The following is a 23,664-nucleotide window of genomic DNA, read 5'->3' on the forward strand; positions in this document are numbered from 1 at the left end:
TTCAGACTGATGATGAAAATAACTTATAAAATAGTGTGTATAGACCATTTTGAGGGATTTAAACAAAAGCAATGGTCCCAGCATTCCTGTTTTATATTTCTAAAGCTTCCGAGAATCCACAAAGAGCCACATATTGATAAATAACGCTATGATAGCTGTTTTAACAGTAAGTTATGATTGAATTGCCTCTTTTTTACAGTTATGAAATGGTTTGATAACAAGCAGGAAATGTTCATGGGCCAATGACATGACCACATTGAAATCCTATAGCATCATTTAGGGCACAACTGTGTCCTAATAGAGAAAGCTAACAAAGTAAATGTTGGGTAAGGCAGATTTTATAGACCAACATGTCTTTATATTTACCCCAAAACAACTGCTATTGCATTTTTTTTTCTATTTTGACATTGACAATATCATAACTCCTTTCACAAACGATGTAGTATTTCAAAATATGTATAGTTTATTGTCGCACGCAAACAAAAAAAAGTGTCGTAAAGACAATAGAAGGGGTTAAGTGTATTTTTGCAGTAATTAGTTCTGCCACAGCATCTCTTCATGCTGCCACTTAGATCATATGCCTGAAGCTTCCCACAGGTGATTGGTGCCACTCACTGACCAATCAGGCGGCGTCTCGCTGCCATTGCAAAGTTATTAACCCTGTGGCAGTCTCGTACTCTCCCTGGGGTCTGCTTACAGCCTTAACCTGACGCAAATAACTCCTTCATTTCCCCGCCGGATCTGTCCTAACGGGGTTGCGTTGTCTTCATTTAACCGAGAAGATCCTCTAATCGCTGTGTCGAAGGAAAAGCAAAGGCGAGAGAGCGAGAAAGAGAGACAGTATGTCTGACGACTGTGCCGTTTGTTTGCCAAACACCACCTTGATGCGTTCCACAGTTACGCCGTCTAAAACAGTTGAAATGTGGCAAATTCAGGGCAGACCCGCGAAGACCTCTGGATCTACTGCTGGTAAGTCTCGACTATCTGTCTACGTCCCGTTTAAAGTAGATTGATCGATTATTGTCGTTTCGATAACATAAAGGGGCTGCTGAATGAGCGAGTCCAACTGTGAACTTGGCAGGCGAGCGTCAGCATATTCCAAACATCATTATGTGACATCAGTCCGGCAGCTGAACTAAATGAGGTCTGCCTCGATAACCGCATACTTTGATAAAAATGTCTGAATATTAAAATCGCTCGCGAGGTATTTGGGGGTTGAAACAAAGCCGAAGGTGCACTTTTTCGCGCAGGTTAAATATCTGCAGAAGGCTTTGACTGCGGATGGCCGCATCATCTTCGCGTATTAACTGCGAGTCTACGTGTCATTCTCTTTAAAAAGCTTGCCGCGATTCGGTTTTTTAGGTCTTGTATGTTTTTTTGGCTATGTTGATAAAAAGCAGCCGCTTTTGTATCTCTTCCGCGTCTATTACACCAGCGCCCGTTGTTCATTTACGTAGAATCCGGATTGAAGTTACATAATTGTGAACGGTCAAACGGATTTGCGCGAAGCGACCGAAAATGCGTTATTGTTCAGCGTTTAGCATGGTGGCGCTATTGCGGGTTCGTCTATTGTGTTTCAGCGGGAATAAAAATACAGACAGCAGTGATATATTCTATTGTTAGTACAGGAAAGCTGTCTGCATTTGCACTTGTGTCATAATGTGGCTGCTGTCCTAGGGAGGTGGTGCCTGACACCTTCACCCTTGAGGTCAAGAGTTTGTTCATCATGACCAATGCTCATGTTTGATTGTGATTGTTTGTGACAGGTATGGACGATGATGGACGGATTATTACCCCTCTAGAGGGTCAGATGGATTCCTTGTGGGCGTTGTGGGTCTTCTGGGAATGGAGGTAAAACCACAGTTGAGTTGGATCACATCTTGGGTGTTTTATCTAAACCTTGCGTATCAGATAATACCTGCATGATCACACATTATCGTAATGCATATAATGCTCAATCCATTTTTTCTTTGTGTTGTGGTCTTACGATGTAAGTGCACTGATGTATGAAGGAGAAAGTATAGGACTGCTACATCAGACTCAAGAGGAACGGAGAATGTTTTGCAGTGAAATGTGATCTTGTGGGCGTTTCATTACCGCCATGGGGCACTTGTTTTTTGCTTCCAGTAAGAGCAGTATTCGGAAATATACATCATTAAGATGAAGCTGTAAGAGAATCTTGTTTGTAAGGAAATTTTGAGCTTTGTTGTGATTGACCTGCATTTTCACAAGCTTCACATGTATTTGATTACAACTGCAAATGAGCTGAAAAGTCGGAGATTTGATGTTATGATTTAGTTTTATTTGTGCTCAATCCTTTTCAGTTGTCACATCTGTTTAGTATTACTTTTATAAGGAATGTGCCTCCTAATTAAAAAAAGTTCTACGTCAAAAGCATGTTTCCGTAAATGTTGAAAAAGTAAACCACTTAAAGAGGTTGTATGTAGGTTTTTGACCCTTCTAAGTAGGGCTTCACGATTGTGGCAAGTTTTTTTTTTTTTTTTTGCTTAAAATCAAGATCAGATTCTGTAAATGTTAAATAAAAGTTAATGATTAGCCTGTTATTATTGTTAATTCTCAAACACATGGTAAAACAACAATAATATCAGGCCTATGTGTTGCTTAAAATGCTAAATATTGTATTATGGTGGATTGAACAGACTTGCAATATGTCCTGTTTGTTAATTCACAGTAAAATAATGACATCAGAATGTAACTTCATAATTATAAAGTTGATTTATTATGTTTAAGACATGTGCTTGTCATCTGTCAGCATTATTAGACCATTATATTTCCATTATATATAGACTAGGGTTGTTATACTGACACAGTAAACATTTATTTTCATGCACAACACTGTGTTCGCTATGAAAGAAAAAAACATCAAATGCTTATCGTAATAACTCTAAAATGCGATATGCTCATTTAATTGTGCGCACAGGTTTCACCTTCACTTCAGAGTGCGGCTCATGGCTGCTGTCACTGTAAGAAAAACACATACATGCAAATCAAACCTCTGGCATGGCCCTCAAACAATTGCTCTGTGCAACAAACAGAACGTTATTTACAACTTCATTACCTGTTATTCACAGCATGTGCAGGTTATGTTCACTGAAGTAGGCATCATTTGTGTGCACGTGCGTACTTGGCAGTAAACAGACAGTGCGTCAGCTCACGTGTGATTTTTGCGACCGTGAATACATCATTACACGAAGACAGAAATGACATTTTGGGTGAATTATACCTTATAAATACAGTTTGTGACACTTAAAACGCCATTTGAAGGTGTCAATGTTGCTGTGAATACTTGTGGGGACGCCTTTTCTTCTCTCCTGACCTTGAAAATATAATTGGCTGAATCGTAAAAAAAGCTAAATTAGGATCGTGGGTAGGATCGAATCGAGATCCTGATCTTTTTTTCGATTAATCATGCAGTCCGACTTCTAAGGCATAAAAATACCATGATATATTTGTAGATATTTAAAAAAAACATGCTAAGTGAATGTACTTGTTTATCTTAGAAAGTCAGTTACTCAATTTGAAATTGTGCGTTCTTTGTCAGAAAGTCTCTTTATTTTGGTCTCTATAACCTGCCCACTGCCAGTTCACCCAATTATATTTCCATACTCTGTTGTGCCGTAGTGGGAAACAGCACAGTTCATTTCAGTCTTGAAGGCTTATTGCCTCTATGTATCCAGCTGTGGCTCAAAATACAACCTCTGGAAGAGAGAGTAGCATCTTCCATAATGAGATGCAGATTCAGAGCTATAAAAATCCAGATCATTTTTTTTTTTACTGACAAATAATATAAAGTAGGGCTGCACAATATTTCGTTTCAGCATTCATATAGCAATGTGTGCATCCGCAGTAGTCACTTCACAAAGAGATTCAATGTTAAGTCTGGATTATAGTTGACCCGGAGCTACAGAATTGTATTTACATGTAATTTATATGATTTATGCAAAAAGAAAACATTTCTTATTTAGAATTTCTGTCTTGTTTTTAGCCCAAATATCTTTATTTCAAAGCAAACGCAAGGTTATTTGACTTACCTCACTGGCAGATAATTTCTTTAAAACAAGCAAAAAACTGTTCGTTTTCACTTATTTCTTCTGACGGTGAAAACCAAACAATTTTTTTGAGGAATGCTCTGATCAGGATTTTTGCAGCCGATTCGGAAGTACTGATTCCTTGTCATTGTGATCACCCAGTACCAATTCTGATGCTTCAAGCTTTGTATAACTTGGCCATTGCATAAGCACGTTTTCCCCCTATGTATGAGATTTTGCCTTAACTAGGAGAATAAATTAAGGATGTTGTAGCTTGACAAAAAAAAATAGATAAAACAGATAGGAAAATGTTTTTTTTTTTAAATTACTGACGATGCAATTTGGAAGCATTGCTCATGTGTTGTAGCATTGTAGATGTCTTATCAGAGTTATAAAAAAACACTTGCGATCGGTTCATAAGATTGGCCAGATCAGCAAGTACCGATCAAGTTGTGAAATCTGATTATCGGCCAATCGACCAGAGCATTCCTTATATTTTTACTTTGTCTAAGAATTGTTTTTGATACTTGGACTAGAAACAAGACAAACACAAGGAAAGCATTTACTTTGCTTTGTGATTTTTATTTTTTATTTTTCTCTCCCCATTTCTGTACCTGCATATTGTTAGACTTTAATAAAAGTGAAAATTATGCTATTCAAACCATCTTCTGAATTCATATTGTAATATTTATCACAGTAAAGTAGTATTAGATTTTTTTCAACATTGTGCAGGCCTAATGTCAATATTACAAACATAAACATTAGTTGAGCAGCTTATATTGTAACATCATGTCTTCATAACATGTGACCTGACAAGATTCCAGCAACAAGCAATTAAGCAGTCAGTGCATCAGATGTAACATAACAGAAATTTTCAAACGCCATAGCCGTTCTGAACCACAGAATAATGCATTGTAGTCCAACCGAATTGTAAAGTCTAATAATGAATATTAAACCACTTTACTTTTGTTAAAAGTACACGCTGACTGCTGCTGAGTGACTGATATCTAGTGGTTTGCACTAAATAACAGTTCTAGCTTTCTTTTTTAAAATATATTTGTTTGCTAGTTATTTTATTTTCAAGGTCTGAGGTCAACTTTCTGCTGCAGCAGATGTCACAAAGTGTCACATTAGTAGCATTTAACCCTGAATAAAGCACATAATCAGCACCTGAGGTCATCAGAGTTATAGTTTGTGCAGTACAATATGTTGCAGAAAATAAAACTTTAATAAAATATAAATTTCAAGCATCACGGATGATTAGGAGGACACTTTCCCTTTTAACGTGTAAAAGATTTGTTTTATTGCACAACGTTGTGTGTAGTTAGATCACTGTATATGCGGCATAGTCACGCATGCTCACTCCTGTTTGTGTTGTTCATCTGGCAACTTGCATGTGTGTGGAGTTGTTGGAGAAACCGGGTAAAAAGAAAAAAACTCTCCAGTGTTTTGAATTTGGTCTGCAGTACGTAGTTTAACCACTAGTTGTCAATCCGACATTCTGCACGGACATGCAGAATTTAAATGATAAAGGTGCAGTGTGACAATGTTATTAAATGGGTCTCATAGTAAATAGGTTTGTAAGATGAACAAGATATCATCTGCTTCATCTACACATTCTCCAAGTTTTTAGCCTCCATAAAAACAAATCTCCACATGGCATGGTCGCTGTCAAACCAGCAGGTGGCGATTATACATCCATGTTGACCAATCAGAAGCCTGAACCCCGGCAGTAGTTTTCAAAAAGATTTGGGCTGTATCCGAAATCGCCCTCTATACATTCAGTGAGTTTGAGCAGGAATATTTAGTGGTGTCTGTGATTAAGTGCACTTCATAATGTCACTTCAGTTAATCTCACAAAAATAAAAAAAATAAAAAAAAATAAGTCTACAACCTATGCACACTCAACGGCCAGAAAGTCCCAATAATGCACTGTAAGAGCTGGCGTGCCAATGAATTTCCGCTTCTGGCCAGTTTTAGTAGTGCAAGCTTCAAAATAAAATCTAATTTAAAGTAGCGTTTGTATACATGACAGAAATTAAAAGTATTTGTTTCCTAATAGACAGCTTGCTAAGTGTTAAATAACTTTTACAGGGTCTGACCAAGAAGTTGAAAATCTAATTTATCTGTGGGATTTATCAACCAGCAAAACAAATTAAATGGCATTTCTTCTACGAGTACTAAAATTCGATCACTTGTTTCATTCGCTCCTTCAAGTGGACCATTTAAGGAAATAGTGAATGAGGGTATAGGGGTGATTTTGGATGAAGCTTTGGTTTTAGCTACCTGATACTACATTTACATATACAGTACATGAATGACCAAACCACATAGAAACACACAACAGGGACCTTTACCATGAAACCAGACTAGCTAGTTGGAGCATAAAATTTCAGTTTAGTTTGATCCAATTCAGGGATTTAGCTATGATAAATGTAGCTTACCGTTGATTGCTCTTTAACACTTATGCTACATGGCTAACTTGCAGATTATGTTCTTGTTTAAAGTTTGCAAACCGAGATTCAATCAAGCGACTGATCTCTGATGCAATAAATCCGCTTTTCCTGTTTCTCTAAATTATAGGTGATGCTATTTAGTATAACGCTTAAAGATAAAATCACCCGATTTTAATGAAGTTTATTGATTACTACTGATGTCCTGCCTTCATGTGCTCAAACTCGGGATCAAAGCCTGAGTTAACAGAGAAAGATGATAATCAGAATCCTTGAACCAACCTGAAAAATGAAAATGCCAGGCTTATTTTGGTAAGATAGGTTTATTAATGGCGGATTCGGTTTCATAAATCAAATTTGCAATAGTTTAAACTCTGTTACTTTGGCAGCTTATGCTGGGAAACTAGCCTGGTCCGAGGGCAGGTTAACTCTCAGGCTAAGCCTTAAGTTCAAGCTTAATCAAGGTAATATTAACATTTACTTGCCGTAATTCGATGCCATTTTAATTCACTTAACCTCCTAATAATGATCAACTTTATAGTCACTTAATAGTGTATGCATGTATGCATGTATGTACACACACACACACACACGTATACATATATTTATACATGCATATATTGTGTGTGTGCGTGTGCGTGTGCATACACACACTGTATATACACACCAAACATCTTTAAAAATAGAACAATAATACATTTAAATTCAAAATATTGCAAACAAAATATATATACGAACTACAACATTTCAACTACACTTATGTTTCCGACAATTTTTTTTTCCCCTGTTTATTAAAATTTTATTAAAAAATTTCCCCCAACATTAATTTGGATGTATTATTATTTAGATCTTCAGTTTATTTTTTGTTTTAATCTATATGCACAAGTCTATTATTGTAAAGCATCCTGTGGAAAGTATTCATTTAAAGAAGAGATCTGTGATGGGTGTACATGGCAATATATAAATATGAATGACAAAAATTTTATAAAGAAAATAATATTAAGAATGCACTAACTGATATAAAGAAATAGGCTACATTTCTTAAAGAATGACTTTAAAGCTGTAAACCCTGAGCGGAATAATCGGGAGATGGATCCGGGCAAGTTAGCACAATTTCAATGTATTGTGACTAATATTTAATTAAACCTTAAAAGGCCTATTTAATGGCTTATATTTTAAAATCTGCAATTTCCTGTCAGCTTTCTCTCTTGCTTTGTTGCAAGTCGTACTGTAGTTTTTGATTATTGTTTAAAATATTATATGTTTGAAATCTAAAATCAAGCGTTGCTCACCTGCTGTGAACATAGCTGTGTCTTATTTTAGAGATCTTTCAGTTCTCGTAGTTGCCATGGTAGCACACAACATAATCAATGCATCTATACTCGACCTTTAGGGTTTCGGGACAGTAAAGAGCACAAGCAGTTTTCTAGATTATTTAAACTGAACTCAGATTAGTAAAATCAAATGATCTTCAACTTTCAGTTATGGAACCAATTTCAAAATGGATGTTTAGTTCGGTTTATTGAAGTCAGGTTTTCGACTTTAATCCCCGCTTATCTAAACTAGTTTTATGAAACAGCCACCTGATTTGGTTTGTCAGCTTGAACTTAATCCTGAGTTTGTTCAGCCAACATTGTGGTACAGGACCCTTGTTAGTTGTTTTGGTACCTGGCACATTTTCTCCTTTAACTGTGAACACTGTTATCACACTAAGATCTGCACACACACACAAAAAAAAAAACAGCTTACTACAAATGAATGAAAAAAAAAAATTAAGTGGTTTGTTTGGTCAGAAATCAGTCTGACCCAACAGACCATGTTTTATCACAATGATGATGTGTACATTTCAGTAAATAGCAGATTTTCAGTTTCTATTAAAACAAAAAACAAGTAGTGGCTTATCCTTCAGCTTAGATTATGTGAATTTCTAAATTGACATTTGGTCAGAGCAACCTTGATTTTTACTCCGTATTATAAAATATAACGATAACTATAAAGAAAATAAGCCTGCAGAGCTACTATACATTCTGACTATTAATGATGCGAGGAATCCTGCAACATAATCCAGTCCACTCTTACCAATAAGATGAATTTATTGGCATTATGACAGATTTTGTCTGTTTAGAAATATTGCCTTGTGAAAACAAACCAAGACATGTGAACATGGATTACAGAAGAATGTATATAAACATGTATTATAGACACATGACACACACAGCGTCAGCGTATTCAGAAATAACAGTTTGTTGGAAAAAAGCCGCTAAACGCCACATGTCTTTGGCAACAAAAGTTGATGTATCCTGAGACCGAATCAGAAGCACGAGTCGAATCAAATGTTTACAATGTAGCAGCTCGCGGATAAGCCGGCTTTATGAGGAGACTGTTTTATTCCGCTTACCATTTAGATTTTAAAAGTTTGATGAACTGGATGAGCCTGTCTGACTGTCAGTGAATGGCAAATGAAAACATCCCTTACCTCAAAACTCTGTGCATTATAAGAAAAAGAAAGCGCAATGTACAGTCTGAGGTGTAGCATGCATTTATAACATTTTTTTTTTTTTTTGTGCAGTGACGCTACTTTGAATGAGTCCGATGTCCTGTACATTAAACAGCAACTGTGTTTCATGAAAGACAAAGTTAAGATGCTGTTCTTTTATCCTATGTGGTTGCTATGAGGATAAACATGGGACCAAAACCTTAAGTATGGTGAGAATGAATGAATGACATGTCCTTTTTGCCTAGTAGGCCTACATTCTGTTTTATTTGCTAATTTAAGCTATTTTTTAAAAGATAAATATAATGTATAAAACTATACGTTATTTATTAATTCATATTACCTATACGTCTGATAAGCTTTTAATATTAATGGAGAATGCACAGATATTAATGTTTCACAATGTTTTTACAATACATTTTTTGTTTTTATCTACCAAGCTTGGTTTACAATGTTTACATTGTTCTACTTGCATTAAATCTAAATCCCAAATATCAGAAATGCCATCAGATTAAGATTTAATTAATGTCAGGTTTAATATTATTTATTAATGCACTTACTTGACAGATTTCATTTGTTAATTTTTCTTCTGCTTTGTCCCTGGTTTATCAGGGGTTACCACAGTGACCCCTGATAAACAATGAACCGCCACTTACTTGACATTTATATATTTTAATTCTTAGTAGTTTAATGTTTGGTAAAATAATTTCAAATAGCATCTTTAGGGATTACACTGTCTTGTCTCGATAGGTGGATTTAGAGGTTGTTGCAAAAAAAAGCACTTGTGGATTTAGCTGGTTTTGACGCAAAAGAAAATTTACCTTGTTGAAAAACAAAGTTACATTTTTAAAAAAAGGTATTTTATTTACTGGATAACCTTATCATCATTAGAGAAGCCTGGTAGAAAATGCTCAATTACCAAAAAAAGAGGTCTGATGGATTTAGAGGGTTTTGCATCTGAACTCTTTTTAGTTTTTAATTGTTACATTGTGTATTTAATATTTTGTATTATTATTACTATAATGTAGTATTGTTTGTAAAATGCACAAGATCCCATCGGTCATTAAGTCACCTAAAGTCACAGTTCTTTAGACTTCATCAGTATGTATATCTCTTTTGTCCTATATCAGTCAAAATTGATATAATGTTTACATTCACCGGCGAAATAGACGCATGTTTTTGAAGAGGCGCGCTCTGTAAAAGGTATGGGAGTGGTTTTTTCCTCCCTCCCCCCTATCTATCTCTCCGCGCGCCGCGAGCGCATGCGTTGTAAGCCCGTGTGGGAATGGCTGATCTGGGATCGGGGGGTTGGGCCGCCGAGCACGAGCGGACCGTTAAAGAGTGTTTTTAATGTCCGCCATGTTGGCCATGGCGCACTGAGCCTGGAATCAGGGACCGGAGCGCGCTGGAAACACAGACCGAGAGAGAGCGACCTACACCCGGCCTCGCGCCTCCGCTCGCCCCGCCACCACCACCGAGCGATCCGTGCACTGCTGGACACCGAACCGGCATCATCCATGAGAACTTTAATCGGACCAGCAGGGAACATTAGGGGATCGGATAGATTTATGCTGCATCTCGAATTATAAAGAAAATGAGTAAACTGTCGTTTCGGGCGCGGGCGCTGGACGCTTCCAAGCCTCTACCCGTCTTCCGTTGCGAGGACCTGCCCGACCTGCACGAATATGCGTCTATTAACCGGGCAGTGCCACAGATGCCCACGGGGATGGAGAAAGAGGAGGAATCGGTACGTTTTTTCACTTAAAGTTGTGTATTTTGAGAATAATTTTATTTTTACTGTCAGAGGCGCGTCCCCTGCTTCTCTGCGCCAGTGTATACAAAATGGCCGCCATTTCTCTTGCAGAAACGCGTCAAATTGGTCGCTATCGTCCAATGCAGACGGGTTATAATGTTTTTGGACCAAACGTTGGTGCTTTTTCTCTACAAATACAACATCGGATGTCGTTATTACGCATTATTTTTGTCAGTATATGGCTTACGGAGTACAAAGGAGTCACGTGATCACGGGGAAAGCCGCCATTTTGTTGCTTATCTTGGGGCTCCGTAGAGGTGCTGTTCCGCGCACTGGCCTGTGGATGGCGCCTATTTTGCTCCCCTGCACCCAGCAATAACCAATTAGCACCCAGAAAAACAATCAGGACTGCATTCGGTCTTATTCTTAAATTAAATACTAATGCATGCCCTGTTTCAATTCCTAAAAAGCGTAAGATTTGATCAGAATACATGAAATTTCCATTAAAGCAGTGAAGTCATTACATGTTTAATTTCAGGCTTTTCTAATGGAGGTGATTTGCATTTGTTTACATTGTGAATGCATTAATGCATGCATCTGTGGTTTGGCAGAGGCAGCCTATCTTGCCCCACCGGTCTGTTGAGATGTGTGTATGCAGTTATCTGTTTGACCGGGACAGGGGCGCACATGGGGCCTTGTTTTGTTTTCTCAACACAGGGCAGCTGAAGCTCTTGACATCTCCATACCATCTATAGATCAGCACAAGCAAACGTTATATATAAATAAAATGCAGCTTTCTCTCTCACCAGCTGCTAAAGTGTAAATATCTTTAAATTATCTCACTAAATTCTTTCCCTCATCACATTTGTATGTTTCTGAGCTTGTTATGATTTTAAGGCATGAAATGAAAGCATTAAAGACACACATTTGTATTAGTAAGTTGTAGTCATTTCACGTACAAGAACATAAAATGAGTCTGGATGCGAATGATTGACATTTTTCACACCGATCTGATAATGTGTGTGAATGTGCTGGGGGGAAATGATGTGTACGTAGTAAACATGTCGCCCATGTTAAAATGCTTGACAGGGAAGGTGTCAGCACTGTTAATGCTGTGGTGTTTGTGTGTGTGACGCTATCTCTGTCACCCCAGCACTGTTTTTTTATGCTAATAATAGGTTATATGGGGGTCAGAGTTGGTCTACAGTCTGTCAGATGATGCTCTGGTGTCTTTTGTGCACGTGTGCATTTAGTGGCTAATTTGTTTGCATTTTCACTTTTGGATCAGCTAAGTGTCTGATGTCTTATTAACAGTCAGGACTCAGTAAATAGTAATCGGGAGTGTTGTTTTTTTTATTTTTTTTTTAAACCCATAGATGGACACAGTAAGATTGGTCGGTCTGTTTAATCAAGTCTCCTTCACTCACCAAATTCAAAAACACAATTTACTATTGTGAAATACCATTACAGTAAAATATATTTATTATAATTTAATGTAATTTTTTTACTGAATAAGAAATTATTTTTATTTTTTTGCATCATTCCTGTTGGCACAACTTTTGGCAATATTTACAGTGCGTATTATTTAATGAGCGCCAGTAATGATGATAATGATAACACCAATTGGCATTATATATTTATTTTTGAAGTATCATATGGCATCATTTACGCCGTCACAGGATTTATTAAATTAATGCTAATTTTAGCATATATTTGCATTAAATATAATTTTAGATGGAAGTATTCGTTACATAATAGAGCTGCACAATTTAATCGTAAAAAGGTCGCGATCTCTATTCGACACCCCAGATGATATTAATCCAGCATTTCTACGATTCTACGAAAGTTATATAAACACTGATTTCTGGTTTTGTGGTCTAAACAGTATTCAATTAAATAAAAAACTATCTCACACAATAAATAACATGGTCATCATTTGTATACATAATTTTTTACAATATCTAAAAATATTTAATATCTTTTAATCTTTAATAATCTGATACTTCGGTGTGACTATTGCAGATACACACATTGCGATATCGATGCTCGAACGTAATCTGCTTTTTAAGTGTGACGTCATGCGAAGCGGCTTCCGGGTCCAAGCACTCTATAAAAAATGTGTGGGGAGACTTATTAAATGGTAATAATAAACGTTTACAAAGAACTGTAATACTTTGGAAAATCACGCTCACAATATGTATATCCATACCTACTATCTGATGCCCAGAAAGTGATTCATTTTGTATAAAATTTTGGTATATGTGATGCAGCAAGTCCAGAGACTGATGTGTACACCATGATTTTATATAAAATTAACTTTAAAGTGTGATATTCGTTTAAGGCCATATGTTCTCAATTCAAGTGAGTAGCGACTTGGACCCGGAAACAGTATTTCATAAGTCACCAATACGTCATGACTTGACTTAAGCAGATCCTGACACTGACCCCTCCAATAGAGATAGAGAGGTTGTGCCATCAGCCGAATTGTTGCTAGAATTGGCTGTATATATGGGCGGTTTATATATTGAATCACAAAAAAATGATTGAGCTCATGTCCATGTATTGTGCGATAAGTTGATATATTGATTATTGTTGTGACGGGCCTAATCTTTAGTTTCAATCCCTGACTGGTTGTCTATTTGAATTGTGTGCGTATCACCAAGCTATAAGGGACTCCTGTATTTGAGTAGTGGCGTGTGTATGGAGTTTAACTGCAGTGTTTAATGAGGCAGACAAAAAGTGAATGAAGTTTTCAATTTGTGATGTGTATATGGGGAGAAAGGTTGAGTGAAAGGTCTGTGTCTGCCGTCTGTTTTTATTTTCTGAGCATGTGCTGTTGTTTGTGCTGCACGCCAGTGTTTTGGTTTGCGTCTGACAGATGCAGTTCTGCTGTGTCAGGGGTTTCCTTGCGTTGGTGGGAATCAGGGATTAATCCTGACTGTGGATTTAGTACAGTTTGTATGTGGTTTGATAGTTTTAGGGGTAGTGGTACCTAATTTATTGTGTGGATGTTAAATAGGGCTGCACAATATTTTGTTTCAGCATCGATGTCACAATGTGCCAATATGCAATTGTCACATCGCAGAATCTGCCATTTTGTCTTGTCCGTTTAATTAGCTTGTAAATGGTTCAGAACACAAGGTAAGTTAAACCCTACAACAGTGAATGAATCTATTTTGTAAAAGCCCTGTGACCGTAAGCTAATTTAATTAATTTGACATGACATAGGTTATAAAAATTTGTAACTTTTAATTGATTTTTTGTTTTTTACTACAAAGATGGTGTTATTTTACTCTTGATTACGTTGTTTGATTACATTATTTTACATTTGACCTCGATACTTGTAGAATATCCAGATATTCATAAAGCACTGTCTCTTTTGTGTGTATTTATGTTCTTGCATTCATTTATGCTTGTAATTTGTTTATTATACTTTATAATATACACACTCCATATGCACTTATCACTAAATTTATGAATTCTTTCCTAATAGTTATTTAAATCATCTTCAGAATTTTTCTGAATATTACAATCTATCTCACAGATGTACAATATTGTAATTTCACTTTTTTTCCAATATCGTGCAGCCCTAATGTTAAATGCCATTTCCATTCGTGAGTGCTGCTTCTCGTTTATCCAATACATAGTTTTGCACTTGAACTGTTTTGTATTGTGATGTATTATGAAAATTATTTAAAATTTCCTTCATGGGTTACTTTTCAATTAAGTGGAAAGTGGACATCAATATTTTTTTAGTTATCTTTTTGTGTGCTTTTATTTGTATTGGTGTTTCAACCCCATCATTGACTATTTTAGTAATGATTAATAGTAACAATTATGCAACAATACTGTATTTCATGATACTGTAGTTGATAAATTATTGCTTTGTGCAGATTTATTTTGTAATGTATAAACGGTGACTTTAGTTTTTTCTTTCTGTAAACAGAAATATCTGCCTGTGTTCTAGTACTATTAATATTCAATTTGTTGTTTATGTAATGGCCATTGGAATCTTGATACATTCACTTCCATTTATTTTTAGGCATTAAACCGTTCTTTATCCTGTTTGATGTTGCAAACAGATGTTTTTATTATATTAAAGTTTTATGCTGCTTGATTTTGCAAGCTTAAATAGTTTAAATAGTCAAGAGTGCACCTGTTTGTAGAGCAAGTAGTTTGATCCTTTTCTGCCATTTATTTCATTTCTTCTATAGGCAACTGAATCGAAAGCTGTTAAACAATCCTAAAAATGAGCACACTTCTGCATTGCAGAATAAGTTGAATAGATTACCACGAAACGAGTGTGAAACCTTCAAGCAATATCTTTCAAGAGTAGTCAGTGTGTTCATGATAGATAGTCTTTGCAAATAGCCACATGACTTGTTGACTAGTGTTAGGTGATACTCATCATACTCATATCGTCCATATTGCTGATACTGTAATATTGTCAACAGGGTTTGGATTGATGGCTGGCTGGCTAGCTCACTGAAGCCTATATTTGTATATAGTGTACACTTGAAGTCAAAATCATTGGCCCTCGTGTGAAATTTTGACACTTTTTTTTTTTTCTAACTCAACAGTTTTAAAAACTCATTTCTTTTTGCCATGATGACAGTATGTAATTTGCTAGTTAGTTTACAATATATTTAGCCTAAAGTGCAATTTAAAGGCTTAACTAGGCAAGCTAAGTCATTGGACAGCAGTGGTTTGTAATAGTCTGCTACTACTACTAATAATAATGATGATGATGATGAAAATAAAATTAAACTGCTCTCTAGAAGAAAAAATATAATATAGGAATTGCTGTGAAAACCCTATTAAATTGCTATTAAACATCTGATAGGAAATATTTGAAATGATAAAAAGGCTCATAATTGTGTGTGTGTGTCATTTATTTTCATTTCCTTTGTCATATTAAAAAATGTTGATGTCTCTCATTGTTGTCAGTTCATATTTTCATCATTTATTGGCACAACAGTAATCGAGATGCCACATGCCAAACCCCACAAATATTTGCAAACTAAATCTTGTCTGTCTTTTTTGTAGGAGCACCATCTCCAGCGGGCCATCTCTGCCCAGCAGGTTTACGGGGAGAAGAGGGACAACATGGTGATTCCTGTGCCAGAGGCTGAGAGCAACATCGCCTACTATGAGTCCCTGTACCCGGGAGACTTTAAGATGCCCAAACAGCTCATTCACATACAGCGTGAGTCATTCAGCCTTCATCTACACCACATCTCACTATCTGAATGAGGGCTTGAGGTTTGTGTGTCCTTCATGCCTTTGGCTGCTGAGCTGTGACTTCATTTAAAGCCATTCATGCTTTCAGAAACCCTTCAAAATCGATTTGGCTGCTGGAATAACACTGGCAATACTAAAATGTATGACAGAAATCAAAGTTTTGTTTTTCCAGAATGCATAGATCCTTTTAAAATGGTAATAATGTTGATATAATAAATACTGTTATTATTTATTTTTTATGTATTATGTCATTATTTGAGCACTGCTTTTATTTATTATTTTTTGCTTTAATTTGTTTGGCTTGATAAATGTTAAAAATTGTAATGTTATCTAATGGACTTATAATTCCTGCTTTTGTTGTTTGTACATGCATTGCATTACAAGTGACACGAGTTACGTTATAATATTACTTTTCTAAGTAACAAGTAACGCATAACTTTTTTTAAATTATGTAATATTTGAGTTACTTAAGTCGATACTTTAAAATAGTATGCATTTGCATTTAAAAAGTCCATATTAAATGTTCTTTTTTTTTTGTACTTTCATATTCCAGTGCAGATTGCATAAGTTTTATTTAGATTTTTTTACTTAAACTGAAACTTTATTTTATTTAGTTTTTAAATAATTTTATTGTGTAGCAAAGTACACAAAGTAACGATGCAATATTTATAAAAAGTAACGCAACTATTTAATTGTTTGGGCAATAACTCAATATTGTAATGCATTACTTTTAAAAGTTATTTTCCCTAACACAGGTTCTGACTGTTTTGAAATTGAAATGATTTGTTGTGCGGTGACCGTAAACTAAAGTATGTTTTGTAAGTGTTTTATAAAAATAAAAGGACCTGTTTAGTGAAAATGTAATAAAATCAAGTCCCTGTGTTTCATGTTAATTAAGCCTCATTTCCTCTTAGCAGTTCAGTGCAAGTCTTCATGTATTGCTTCCTGTTGTGAACTTTTGTTGTGAAGTTCATTGATTCAAATATAGACGTGTGGCTAGCACACGTAAATAGAAAGTGTCATCACTCGTGCTTTCCTTGCATTTTCGGATGCTTTTTGTGAAAGCTTGAGCCAACTTACAGCAGGTTCTGGTCTTGCTTCTTGGCATGTAGCGGTTACAATAAGACGTGGTTTGTTTGAGCTCTGGTTGACCATGGTTTATTGCATGTGCTGTGAGTATAGCTCCAACATTTTTTCGTACCCTACTGTTTTTCTACCCTTTCTACCCTTGGAGGGTATTTGACAGTGGAAAAAGTCATGTGCATTGTACTGCTCAGTGAAAATAGTTGTAAATGTTCACATGCCAAATACAATGTTTAAATGCTGGAAACTACAAGTCAACTCATTATTGTGGTCCCAACACAAACCAAGTTGGACTGAAGTTTATAAAAATAAATCGTCAAATTTCATTGTTGACCAATTGTGTGTTGTCAACCATTTCAATTGTTTCAATTTATTATAACCAGGTAATTTGGGTAAATCATTTTTTTATTATTTCGTATAGAAATACATTTTAAGTAGCAATGCGCCTTTAGGACCAATGAATGAACTGTATCATGATGTCCGAATCAATATGCTGCTCTGATTTGTAGCTTTCAGTCAACTTTGGAATTATTAGGGTTTTGGTTTACCGTAAAAAAAACAAAACAAACAAACTGATTTTGTGTTTTGCTTTGTTCAATCTGCTCTTACAGCGTTCAGTCTGGACACAGAACAGCCGGATTATGACCTGGACTCTGAGGATGAGGCGTTTGTAAATAAGCTGAAGAAGAAGATGGATGTGGGGGCTCTGCAGTTTGAAGAGATGATAGACCGGCTGGAGAAAGGCAGTGGACAGCAGGTACCAAACGAGAGCAAAACTGCATAGAGTTGTGCATATCATTTTTAAAAATGCACACATGGGCATATGGATTTTGTGGTATCGAAGATGTTTCGAGAGACAGGTTTTTGCCTGTGTGCTTGGCAGTGAACTGTCAAAACACAGCAATACAATATAGTATAATTCCTTTATATTTAAAAGCTATTTGCATGTGTATTCATTCAACAGATGCTTTTATCCAAAGCGACTTGCATTGCATTGAAGGTATACCTTTTTTCAGTTCATGCATTCCCTTGGAGTTGAACCCGTGACCTTGGCATTGCTAGTGCTGCGCTTTGCAGTTTAGACTACAAGACCGCTTTGATACCATTTGAAAATGAGAGCGTATCAGTTAACATGTTTTGCTTGCTTGGGGGAAATGAAGCCATTTGATTTCTAATAAGAAACACATTAATGCTTTGTGTGTTTGAATTGAATGAACCGTGTTCTAGCCTGCACTAGTGTGTTGCTCTAAGGGCATGGCTATTCTGCTGCTAGTTTATGGGTCAAAACCATAGAGTTAATGATTGATTATTGATGGATGTTATGGGCAAGCCAATTGATCAGTTGTTATTGGTCTGTTCTGCTCTATTGTCAGCCTCGTGAATGTGTAACACACCATCTGCTGCAATTTATAGTGGGTGAAAATTTACTATTTGAGTCTAGGCTCAACAATAAGGACAGAACTTAATGTAGTGGACTACTGCTTATTTCTTTTTAATGCTGAAATTGGTTCTTGCTGTCTACTTTTTTTGTGAAGCCTGATTTTTCTCATCAATGAATAGAATGTTTCAAATAACTTATGGATTTTCATTCGCCGTTCTAAAATTGTGCCACCTGGTCTGTTAAATGTGTCCTGGAATTTTATCCAAAAGTACTGACTCCAAACATTTGAACATTGATTGTTTATTGCACATTTGACTAAGTTCTACCTTTTTATCTCCTTTTTTGTCATAAGGCCGTCTAACATTGAGTGACCTGACATGCAATGGAATCAATAGCAAATGTCTGTTTATATAAGAAGCAATAATGATGAATAGTAGGGCTGCACAGTATATCGTGTCAGCATCGATATTGCAGTGTGCAAGTCTGCAATAATCACTTTCGCTACGATCTGCAGTATAGTTGGAACTGTAGACCCTTTTCACATTTCCGGGTTTTTCTCAGTAGCGGAAGGCGTCATAGCTGGGTAAACTTGGAGTGCAGTGAATCTGAGAGTACAACAAATAATTAAAGAAAAAATCCACAATGGTGTTATCAAGACTTTCAGAAAAAGGGAAAAATATAATATGAGTCTGATGACTACTGCCAGACGAGAAAATAACGTCAATTTTACTCTCAGCCCCAAAGATGCTGCATTAGAAACACCTCGCATTAGTGGTAGGGGTGTCAAAATTAATTGTTTCTTTTTTTGCAACGCGATGCAAACACCTCTAATTAGCGTTAATTTGTTTGTTGTAATTTGATGCAAAGATGATATACATAAATGCATATAAATGTTCATACTTATTATTTTGATTAACAAAAAGATTATAATGACTGCTAAACGCATCATAACAGTCTTGTCAAAAAGATCCATAGTTGACCAGATATAAGTTGACGACATGAGTTGAGTTTACTACTGGTACCCGTAGGTTAAATTCTTTTTGCAGCCAAATTTGGCATTTGATACAAACATCATTTGTATTAAACATAATTATGTTATTTTTATTATTATGTGGTGATTATTTAATTTCTGCTTTGAATACTATTCTACTCCCCCGAAAATCATAAATCATTGTTTAATTGCATCTTTTCTCTGTATTTAACATTTGCTTGTCGTTTTAAAAAAAAAATGATATTTTATACAGATACGCTTCCCTACAGAATCTTCCAGATCGATCAAATTATGAATTCTTTACAAGCTATTCAAGTCAGCTTAATCTGCTGAAATTGCATTTATATCGCAATATATATATATATATATATATATATATATATATATATATATATATATATATATATATATATATATATATATATATATATATTTATCACAGTGGATGAAAATATGGCAATGTCAGTTTTTTCCAGTATCGTGCACCCTTATGTTTTTTCTTGTAGTAATTTTGAACACTATGCTTGGCTTTTTTTTGTGTGAACGAGTTTGCGTTGAAGTATTGTTTTGTATCATATTTCAATGTTTCGGGGGGAAAAAATCCATTTGTTCTGTTTTTGTTTGTTTATTCATTTTGTGTATTAGCAAAGACGCCTAATAGCCAGTTAGTAAGGAAAACGGTGAAATCCTTAGCAGCAAGGTAAAATCAGATTTCCAGACCTTGGCACGGGTAAAAAGTTTCTATTGCTGAGCCTTGTTAGTCTTGAGCACTACTAATGAAATTAATGTTCTTTGTTATAGTGATTATAAGCCTAATATGAAACCTTCTCTGTCTGTTTCTCTCAGCCTGTGACTCTGCAGGAGGCCAAACTGTTGTTGAAGGAGGATGACGAGCTGATCAAGGAGGTGTTTGAGTATTGGAGCAAAAAGAGGAAAACATGTCAGAGCGGCTCTCTCATCCCTGTCGTCAAACAAGAGAAGCGTGACGGATCCAGCACCAATGACCCGTACGTGGCCTTCAGGCGCCGGACAGAGAAGATGCAGACACGAAAGGTATTAATCTAAATGTATTGTATATTGACTAATTCTACATCTCCCATAATGTTTGTTTGTTTTGCGAACTGCTCTCGCTAGATGGCAGAGTTTCCATATTAGCATTCAACTAAGCAGGATTTGTTTGACATTAGCAAATGTCCCATCTCTCACTCATTAGAAGCTCAATTATTTGTTGCTATATAATTCTGCTTTTCTTTTGAAGAAAGATAATAGTGTGTCTGATCCGGACTTGTTTTTTTTTTTTTTGTCTTTGTAGTAATGTTAGATTCTTAACCTGATAAAAGGATTGATGTTTATTAAATAATATCTATTCTACATTTATGCAAATAATTATATTTATTTGTAACGTTTAATCTGTTATAATGAAATCAAGAGACTGCATCCAACTATGCTAAGGAGTAGTAACTTACACTATCTTAGAGTTATTGTTAAGTGACCCACAGTTTGACACCGCTGGTCTGTGCTTATGGATCAAAGAGAGAACGCATTTATTTACAAGTGCTCTCTTTTTACAGAATCGTAAGAATGATGAAGCTTCTTATGAGAAGATGCTGAAGCTGCGTAGAGACTTAAGTCGTGCCGTCACCATCTTGGAGATGATTAAGAGACGAGAGAAGAGCAAGAGAGAGCTGCTGCACCTCACGCTGGAGATTGTGGAAAAGAGGTACACATGGCTGTTATATGCCTCATCTTGTGTGTTTAGTTTAAACCGACTTTGGAAGTTTAAAAGTAGTGAAGAACTTTCTAAATGCTTTAGGGATTGTAGAAGTTGCAGGGTTCGCATGGGTGTTGGAAAGTCCTTGAACTTGGGGGGTTGCAGGACAATGAGAGGGGGTTGCTTGATGATTTCCAAAAACCGAATAAATTAATAAACTTTTATAATGACCATTGTTATTCCATAACTCACAGAAAATAAAAATAGTCGCTAAAAATAGCACTTGCAAATATTTTTAAAAATAACCCCCTGGGGTTTTTATGTTAGATTAACAACACACCAATAGCGTCAGACGCAGCACATTGATTTTATATCACCAGCCTGAACTTTGACACCTTTATGGCACTCATGTACATTTAAAATAAACACAGGGCATGAGTGAACATGAAGGATGATCGCTGTTTGTATGATTATAACCATTTTTAAAAAATAGTGGGGGTCGCAAGTTCCTGGCATTGTTATTTTGGGGGTCGTGGACTGAAAAGTTTGGAACCCCTGCTATAAAATACGAAAACAAATAGCTTCTGATGTAATGTATACATTATAAAAGTGCTGAAAAAGTTTGATGCACCTGAAAGTGCTTCATTTTGACTTTAGAAAAGGTCTAAACCCTGGTGCTGTTGTGAACGATTGCGGCAGATATTTGTAGTTTGTTTGGTTATAACAGTTTATGCAAGTTATCGTGCAGGATGCTGCTTGGCTCCAAAATGACTTCTGTTTTGTGCTTCATACAATTTCAGTGATTGTTGTGTAACAGAAAATTACACTTCAGGCAGAGCAAAACTCAAATCACGAAGTATTAATAACCATTTTGCTTTTCAAAGATTATTTATGACTTGTAAATTCAGATGTACGTGGACGTTTGTATGGCAACAAAAAGATTCTAAATTGTGCTTATTAAAAAATTATTAATTTTCCATGTTAACATTATTATGATTATGAAATATTTGGTATTCCACAGTTTTAGCTTTTGAGAGATTAAGATTTGTTCTTTAACAGGTATGTTAGTGTATGTGATTATTGAAGCTAGGCCAGTTAAATTTCATGATTAATTGATGTTCTCTTGACATGAAATGCATGTTAGTTCTGCAGAATGAAAATGATGATTTAAGGTCATAAAATTTTGCACACTGGAGCCCCTTTTTTTGTGGGTTGGTGGGAACGGGAGTGTGTTATATTGAGCTCATGGTGTGTGTTTGTGTGTAGGAACAACATGTCTGATTTTGGAGGGGAGGTGATGGCAGAGGTTCTGGCTCAGAGAGCTCTGGAGAAACCAGTCATCCCTCTGATACCAATCACAAACAGCACCCAGTACAGACACACGGAGCATGACCGAGACTACAAGATCAAGGTACACACACTCACTCTTTGTCAGGGCCACCTGACTCTCACCTTACACTCAAAATGCTTTCAGAGCAAGTAAAAACACTGTTTTTCTGTTATAAATTGCGGATATTTAGAATCAATGCTGCCATGAACATGGCTATGCTGCTGATGAGGCATTTAAACAAACAAACAAATAATGACGTTCAGAGCAAGTGTTGCATTTCAAATAGCCTCTTTTGTTTTGTTTCTGAGTTTCTTCACATTTCTATGCGTTCACATTTTTGTTCATTCCAGCTTATTGCACAAGTGCAAGGAAATGTATTAAACATTGTTGTATCTGCTTTGTGTGGCTGTAGATGGATAAGCCAGAGGTTGTACGGCAGAAGCGCAAGTATGAGAAGAAGCCAAAGCCGTTGCCATTGGCAGGCTCCGTACACTCAGGCCCGTCAGTCTTTAACACTAAAGACCTCAATCAGTACGACTTTCCCAGCTCAGACGACGAACCCTTCTCACAGGTAACACACATGCATTATAATACAGAGATTCCTGGAAATCATCCTCTGCTTGCTTTTGGTTTGACACTCTTATCTTTTTCCCTCCTCAGATGTTCTCTGGTTCTTCAGAGGTGGAGGAGGAGAACGATCCGGATGGTGTGTTTGGGTTCAGGAGGAGAACAGGCTGTCAATATCACTCTGTATGTTGAACAAACTAAACATTAAAACATCCTAATATGCATGATTTGAAAGGGAAATTCTGCCTATGCACGCAAGGCTGTAGATTGTTTGTAAATATTTCTCTCTCTTTTTCTCCAAGGCACGTTCGGGACCTGTAAGTGGTTGGCCCTGGTCAGACCCTGCTGAGGGTGGGGTAGCAGATGTGCGCTATCGCTATTCTCTAACCACACTCACAGTCCCGCGCCGATGCCTGGGTTTGGCACGGCGACGAGTGGGAAGAGGGGGCAGGTGAGTTAAAAATTTACAGTCTAACGACATTCCAATTTTTCTTTGTGTAAATATCAACATGCTATCGATAACTAACTAGTCATTTGTGTATGTGTGCATTTAGAATTGTGGTTTAAGTATTTAAATTATTTCTTGTAGAATTGTTACAAACATTAAATCA

The 23,664-nt window shown here is 36.2% G+C and overlaps 1 protein-coding gene across 5 annotated transcripts in view; it reads left to right on the plus strand.

Moving 5' to 3' along the window:
• Positions 1–642: 642 nt before the first annotated feature.
• The window catches only part of epc1b (enhancer of polycomb homolog 1 (Drosophila) b), a 29,166-nt gene continuing 6,144 nt past the window's right edge, over positions 643–23,664 (plus strand). Inside the window, exons 1-11 of one of the 5 annotated variants that reach the window (XM_068224658.2) lie at positions 643–969; positions 1,767–1,851; positions 15,796–15,955; positions 17,685–17,830; positions 18,038–18,073; positions 20,292–20,498; positions 21,017–21,165; positions 22,423–22,567; positions 22,899–23,057; positions 23,147–23,236; positions 23,356–23,504. In XM_068224658.2, coding sequence (XP_068080759.1) covers positions 1,846–1,851; positions 15,796–15,955; positions 17,685–17,830; positions 18,038–18,073; positions 20,292–20,498; positions 21,017–21,165; positions 22,423–22,567; positions 22,899–23,057; positions 23,147–23,236; positions 23,356–23,504 — 1,247 coding nt within the window. In that variant the 5' untranslated portion in view covers positions 643–969; positions 1,767–1,845. Of the gene's footprint in view, positions 970–1,030; positions 1,145–1,766; positions 1,852–10,332; positions 10,744–15,795; positions 15,956–17,684; positions 17,831–18,037; positions 18,074–20,291; positions 20,499–21,016; positions 21,166–22,422; positions 22,568–22,898; positions 23,058–23,146; positions 23,237–23,355; positions 23,505–23,664 lie in introns of those variants that run through there. The other 4 variants (XM_073919723.1, XM_073919727.1, XM_068224657.2 and 1 more) reach the window with 4 other exon arrangements.

The sequence above is a fragment of the Danio rerio genome, chromosome 2, assembly GCF_049306965.1.
Source record: "Danio rerio strain Tuebingen ecotype United States chromosome 2, GRCz12tu, whole genome shotgun sequence".
NCBI lineage: Eukaryota > Metazoa > Chordata > Actinopteri > Cypriniformes > Danionidae > Danio > Danio rerio.